The sequence below is a fragment of the Haliaeetus leucocephalus genome, unplaced genomic scaffold, assembly GCF_000737465.1.
Source record: "Haliaeetus leucocephalus isolate CR32 unplaced genomic scaffold, Haliaeetus_leucocephalus-4.0 Scaffold473, whole genome shotgun sequence".
Classification (NCBI taxonomy): domain Eukaryota; kingdom Metazoa; phylum Chordata; class Aves; order Accipitriformes; family Accipitridae; genus Haliaeetus; species Haliaeetus leucocephalus.
In genome coordinates, this window is record NW_010972909.1 from 853,153 (window position 1) to 860,467 (window position 7,315).

The following is a 7,315-nucleotide window of genomic DNA, read 5'->3' on the forward strand; positions in this document are numbered from 1 at the left end:
GCCAAATTGTCTTGCCAAGATGCAGTCCTTCTCATGCTTCAGACATAAGACAATATACATGACACTAAAATAAGTTTTCATTTAAAGTACTTGCTGAGAAGAAAAATGTTTCATGTTATATGGTCTGGTAGTGTAGCCAGGTGGTTAGCAGAGGGCCTCTCGTGTTGCAGAAGTCCAGTTTCCACAAACTTGGTTGAATCAGCTGATTATTATGAAAAAAATAAATTCAAGAGATGCATTCATTGCTTGAAAAGAATTAACATTTTAGTAGGTATGATAAATTTTATCTTGAATTTAGACACAAGTATTTTTCAGCTGCGTGAATAGCCATATCTCCATTAGCTTCAAAATGTCAATCAACTGAGCTTAAATGGAGCTCATACTTTGTCAGCTTTGTTTCTATCAGTGCGTTGCTTAACTAGGATGTGATATACAGAGTCTTGATTATAAAATACTTGATAAGAATAAATAGAAAACGCTAACAGTCATACATCTGGTTTTAATTTTGGCCTTTTTTAAGGTAGAAGCATCAAGAATTATTTTACTTTTTGTTTTACTTAGGGCTCAGAGATGGATTCATCAGAACGATCAACAATTAGAAGTGAGCAGAAATCCAGGTAACTTGTGTTGCACAGGTTATATAAAACTGTCTCTTAATGAAAATCTGAAAACACAATGGAAGTACATTACTGAAAATTGGATACATCATGCTTGGAAACTTGAAATGATCCCAGAATCTAGTTTCTCCACTGACCGAGTGCTTCATACTCAGAGTTAAGCTGTTCGTGAGGAATAAATAATACACTTGCTGAGAGGAAACAATTCATGCTGAATGTAGCAGGAAGGCATGGGGATTATCAGCAACATATTCTTTGTAAGCATTAGCTAGCAACCTTATCTGCATGTTTATTAATCGCTTTGCCTAGGGCCATTTCAAGTTAAATAAGGTTTTAGCTAGATCATTTCAGATGATCGTGAAGTAAGAGGTGTTAAACACCCAGATTATCAGATTAACAGGAATTAAAAATCTGTAAAGGTAGTTTTGAAAGTCAAGGGAATTCTAAGGTTCTGTATTACTGAAATCCTTGCTTGTATACAGTCATTTCACTGTATGGTTTAAATGCATTTTCACTTCTTCGCAAAGTAGTCATGAAAGCCAGACTTTCTCAACAGTTTCTTGTGCTGGTTTGCGCAGTGACTACTGACGTGGAACCAAATACGCCTTTGAGAGTAATCTGTGGTTAGTAACATCTGAATAGTGGGCTAGATGAACCCTTGATCGGAACAAGCATGACTGTTCTTACATTCATGTATCCTAAAGTGAGAATAAATGAGAATAAAAAATACTGCTTTTTCCCAGAAAAAAAACCAAAAATTTGTTTCTTTGAAATACTGTGACTTGTCCCTTTGAAATAGTTCTACTTACTTTCTATCAGGCATGTTTCAAGTAAGTCATTGGACAGTCCTTTGACTACTTTTTTCGAAATTCCATTTGAAATGGTGTTTGGCTAGCCCAGTGGACTGAAAATTGGTAATTGTCAATTTGGATCTCAAAGACATTAGTGATTTGAAGTTGACGGTTTTTGGCTTAAATTAATTATGCACACTTACTTGTCTAAAATGACAAAAAGACTTAAAGTACGTTGTCAGTTTGGGGAAGGGTGTGAACTGCTGCCAATACTATTCTTCTGTGTAGCAATGGAGAACTTGGTTCCTTTTGGCTGGTTAGTATTTTGCACAAGTGTTAATAGTTCATACGGACTTCTTGAGTCAGTCACGAGATCTTCAGACAAGTTAGAAAATGCACTGTTAAAAATGAAGATTTTTGTTTTCTGTTTTAAAGGAAGTTCTTAAAAAGTCTAATAAGAAAGCAGCCTCGGGACCTTCTTCTTGTAATTGGAACCGGCGTAAGTGCTGCAGTAGCACCAGGAATCCCAGCGCTGTGCTCCTGGAGAAGTTGCATTGAGGCGGTAATTGAAGCAGCTGAGCAGCTGGAGGTGCTTCATCCTGGAGATGTTGCTGAATTTCGTAAAAAAGTAATCAAAGATAGAGACCTGCTTGTGGTGGCACATGATCTCATCAGAAAAATGTCACCAGTGAGTCTGTTTGTAACTTACACTGATTTCTAAAATTATTATATACTTTTATTTTGTTATCAACAAAAATTCTTTTCAGCTTTCTAGAACTTGAAATTTTTCTGGTAAAAATTGAAATTTTGATGGTAATCATATAGTACACTGTACATTTTGGAGTGGCTAAAAAATCCTTGTTTTTAGTGTAAGTAAGCTTTTGTCTTAATTAATGCAAGTAAGAGTCCCAACTATTAAATATTCGCAATAATGTTTCTTGGAACTGAAAGAGGAATTTATAGCTGTGCCGGCTAAAACTAGAGATACCCTGAAAGTACAGGTAGACCTTGACCCTGTCGATAGCCTTAGATCACACAGACTTAATCACCGCTGTAGCTCACACTTTGCTGAAGACAGTCCATACATGCCCAGGTTCTCAGCTGTTCATCTTAGGTTCCGGAGGTTTTCAGATCGTGTTAATAGGTTTGCCAAGTCTTCTAGTTGAAATAATTAGGGTGACGTACATACTGCTAAGTTGCAGGATGTGTTGAGTGTTTTGCAAACCGTGGTGGGCTTCTCTACAGGCAAAGTGTAATAACCACCGCTCTCTTTTGGGAGGAGTCTGCATGTATGGTTAGGCTTTGTAGCAGATTTAATGATTAATAGATTTTTCTCAACCAGGAAGCAAAAAAACCCCCAACCCAAACCTCTTTAATGGTATATCCCAGACTCTGAATCCAGGGAATGATAATTTTAGTACACTAACTCATTTTCACAGCAGTAAAAGCATACTGAGAAAGGTGAGGTTTCCATGTAGTTAGGCCAGTAACTGTATTGGGCTTATAAACAGACCGTTGTTCTGCGTCTAATACAATTTATTGAATAGGAAGCCTGTATATTTTACAGAATTATTACAAGTTCCTGTCAGTCTCAGCAGATACTCTGGGCAAATGCAGCCTGCGCTTTTAGGAAAGCGTACCTTCATGTTTGTTTAGAAGTGACCAGTGAGGATTTAACTGTAGCAAAATAATTTTGTTTATTTTACCTGTATTACAAGCTTCCTTGAGAAAACCAGACTACTATTTTCAGCTACGTTAAGTAGAGGCAAGAGCACCTGAATAATTTGAGATTGTTGTTTTTGATGGTTTTGTACATTCAGACCTTTATGCTTTGTATACCACATAAGCCCTCTTTTAAAGAAACGCTTTGGCATTAAGTAGACAGATGAGGTGGATTTTCTGTTGGAGGCAATTCTAATGGTGCATGTGGTCCTTATGAAGTGTTCCTCTTTTTCTTTCTTCAGCGTACTGGGGATACAAAGCCCAACTTCTTCCAGGATTGCTTAATGGAGGTGTTTGATAATTTAGAACAACACATTCAGAATCCTGTTGTTCTGCAATCAATCCTGAGACTCATGGAGAGAGGCACAATGGTTCTGACTACAAACTATGATAATTTACTTGAAATCTTTGGTCAGCAACAGGGTAAACCTATGGAATCTTTAGACTTGAAAGATAAGGATAAGGTATGATGAGAGCAGTAAAATTTTAAGACTTCTAATAAGAGAAGGCAGATTGTAAGCTTCATTGAAAGATGTTTTCCTGTTTAAAGAGTGTCAAGGCTAAAACTTCTTAATTGGTAAAGCATGTCTATAAGCTAACAGCAGATGCACAGATATATATTTTATGTGTCTGTCTTATTCTGAATAATCTGGTAACAGTTACCAAAGGGAATTTCAGTGACACATTTATTAACCAATTCCCTCCCACTCCTTGGAAAAAAACCACAAAATTACTTAACTTACATGAAGTAATTGTTACAATCACAAATACGATTTCACCTAGCTGGTAGTTAATTTGCTGTTCGTATCTTTTGTGCCAGCGTTGCTGGAACTTGCTGCTTGGTTGAATGCTTGTTTAGACCAAAAAGCCAGAGGCATCTTCAGTATCGGCAATCACCTCTTTATTATAATTTAAAGTAAGCTTAGTAATTAAAATTACCTCTTGCTGCAGAAAAGTGCAAAAGAAGTTACTTCTGCTTTAGGTGACTTTGTAAGTTCGGACAGCTGTATATTTTTTCAGAATCTCAGTTATTGTAGTATATTATAACAAAAGAATGTAACTTGCATGATATGCTTTAGGTTCTTCAGTGGGCAAGAGGTCATATAAAATACGGAGTTCTTCATATTCATGGCTTATATACTGATCCCTGTGGAATGGTGCTAGATCCCTCAGGATATAAGGATGTTACTCAAGATCCTGAAGTCATGGTTTGTGTGATCTTTAAAATTTTTACTATGTTTTGCCAAACTATTTTATTGTAATCACTGCATACGCACTACCTATCATGTAGTTAAATAATTGGGGCCCAGAAAAATGGCAGTATTCAGAAAGCCAGCTATGTTGCTAGGGCAATGTGTGCTCTTGTATACTGCTGCTTTGTAAATCACAATCAAAACCCTCAGCTGTATGTCATAGTTTTAGAGTTTTTTGTATTTATCTCGTGAAAGAACATTAGCCGTAAAATACTAGACACCAGAACAAGGATTCATCACCATCTGATTGCTTGGATTCATTTTTTAGGGGCTTAAGCTGTTACCAGCTCTGGATTCTGGACTTAATGTCATATCTTAGGTATTTTAAGAAGTCAAACATTTGGTCAAGAATATTAATTTTCCTTATTTACAGATTGACCCTAACAGCACACCTGACCTAACAGCACACCATAATTCTTTCAGTTTAAAATTCCCTTACTGGAAATATTTACGTGTGTACTTATTTTTGTACAGTAACTTTGATTTTGAACATAAACTTTTTTGTAGAAAGAGTACTTATGAAATGTCAGTTTGCCCTGATCCTAAAACATATGCTTAATTCAGTTCAATAGCGATGTCTGCTCTGCTTCTCCTTTTAAGTCTGACATTCTAAAAGTTCTTACCTTGGCCTTTTGACTACTGAAGTAAATGTAGCTTGTGCATGTTTCTATTTCTTAACAGGAAGTTCTTCAAAATTTGTATCGAACCAAGTCTTTTTTGTTTTTGGGCTGTGGAGAGACTCTGCGCGATCAGATATTCCAAGCTCTTTTTCTTTATACTGTAAAGAATAAAGTGGATTTAGAACATTATATGTTGGTGCTTAAAGAAAATGAAGACCACTTTTTTAAGCTCCAGGCAGATATGCTGCTGCACGGAATAAAAGTAGTGTCCTATGGGGACTGTTTTAAACAGTTCCCAGAGTACGTACAAGATCTGACCGCTCAAATCTGCAAGCAGAGAAGTCCAGGTAATGTCTCCTCTTTCTTTAATAAGAAAATTTTGAGCAGCTATGTAGCAGGATGCCATGTCTGAACAATCAGCACTTGGTCTGAGGTGTTGACCTCATGTGTAGCTGGCCTGTGTAGCATCTTTGCTTATGAATGGCATGCAGAGTTGGAACACTTGACAAAATTCCAACCAAATTTCTTTCTGTAAGGTCTGTGGATTCTTGCAAATTTAATCTTTAATTCTGAATTTGTCTTTTTGTTAGCATTTAGTTAAGATGTTTACTTTGTGTATTTTTTTGGCGTGAACTACTCCAGTATATTGAGTATTAAATTATATGAAATATGACATGTCAGTAAAAAAGACTAAAAGAATTGAAGGAATTAACTGGTGGGATAAGCTGGTTGAGCCACAATATCTGATTAAGCATAGAATGGGAAATTAAATCAGTACACCCAATAGTGTTTGGTTTAACACAGTTAGGACGAGTGGGGAGAAAACCTGAGTGTGAGGGTAACGTTTTATGACAATAAAATAGAAGAGGCTGTGGAGTAATACTCCATTTGCGACAGCGAATGGCGTTCTGTAGAGGGCATTTAATGCTAAAATGGGAAATACCTTGATACCTTTGCTGAAGGTAACGACTAGTCCTGCATCAACAGGGAGCTAAATTTTACTAACTAGGTCCATTCACTTACTTTCCCCCCTGCTCCCTTCCATCCTGTTGTCTCTCAACTCATAAAATTCCTTAGCTGTAGCAATGAAGAGCCTTTAATACAAAACCAGGGAAAAACAACTGTATGTTGAAGGAAGGAGATTTCTTCAGTGTTTTCCAAACAAGGACAGTTCTACTCTGGCTTAGCCAGAGAATTGAGGAGAATAACTAGAGTAAATGACCTTGGGAAGAATACTGTTTCACAGCTCTTTTATCATGTCAGGGAAACTGTTTTGTCTAAAATTATTCCCAAGTGGTGCATAGCAGGAACCTTCCCCTTGCCCTCCCTAAAAGAAAACTGCAGGTGTATACCCAAATTATGTAATGGTTTTTGTAACTGGATGAACATTACATTTACACTGGATTAGATTTTTCTTTCCATGAAGGCTAGAAAAAATACTTAGCACAGCATTTAGGTTTCAGGAAGTTTGTCTGCGGTGTAGACACCCAGAAGTAAGTTGGGGTGCAATTTCAGACACTGAAGTAGCCTCAGCCTGCTAGTTTTTTTCTTTGGCATGCTGCTGTTCATGGATGTGATGGACATACTTCTCACAGTCTGGGCAGTGTCTAGAGCCTGTGGAGTCTGGAGTGTCCAGTTTATTGCGAAGCAGCCATTGATATCAAAACAGGGTGGGAGATATATTTACATAAGCTCTAAATGGAAATGATTGCAAAATCGGACTATAATCCTCCCTTTTTTGTTCAGTGGAATTACTGATTGGGATTAATACTTGCAAGAAGAGGGACCTTACTCTGACTGCAGAATCTTGTTGATCTCATTTGCAAGTCAAGATCCCAAACAAAACTGTTTTCAAGTGTGCATTAACTGCTCTTCACATTACCAAACTGTCAGGTTTCATTGTTTCATGCTTATTTACAAACTCTCTTTTAAAAAAATAGCAGAAGGAGTTTGTTAAAAGGCTTATATGAAAGAAATGAGAAATGCAGGCCCTGATCCTGATAGCGGACTTCAGCCACCCCGGCATCTGCTGGAAAAGCAGCACAGCGAACTGCAAGCAGCCCAGGAAACTACTGGAGTGTGTTGAGGACAACTTCCTAGTACAGGTGATGGAGAGCCCAACCAGAGGAGAGGTGCTGCTGGACCTGTTGCTCACTATCAGAGAGGTCAAGATGGGAGGTAGCCTGGGCTGCAGCAGTGATGCTCTGGTAGAATTCTCAATTTACTGATGAAGCAGAAGTTGCTAAGCCATTATCCATATTTGAAAAGTTGTGGCAAACTGGGGAAGTTCCCACTGAGTGGAAAAGGGGAAA

The 7,315-nt window shown here is 37.6% G+C and overlaps 1 protein-coding gene across 1 annotated transcript in view; it reads left to right on the top strand.

Annotated features, from left to right (window-relative positions):
- The first annotated feature begins 570 nt into the window (after window positions 1–570).
- FAM118A (family with sequence similarity 118, member A) overlaps window positions 571–7,315 on the top strand; it is a 9,862-nt gene continuing 3,117 nt past the window's right edge. The window contains exons 1-5 of the mRNA XM_010575277.1: window positions 571–617; window positions 1,844–2,096; window positions 3,373–3,594; window positions 4,210–4,338; window positions 5,065–5,350. Of these exons, the coding sequence (XP_010573579.1) occupies window positions 571–617; window positions 1,844–2,096; window positions 3,373–3,594; window positions 4,210–4,338; window positions 5,065–5,350 (937 nt within the window). The remainder of the gene's footprint in view (window positions 618–1,843; window positions 2,097–3,372; window positions 3,595–4,209; window positions 4,339–5,064; window positions 5,351–7,315) is intronic.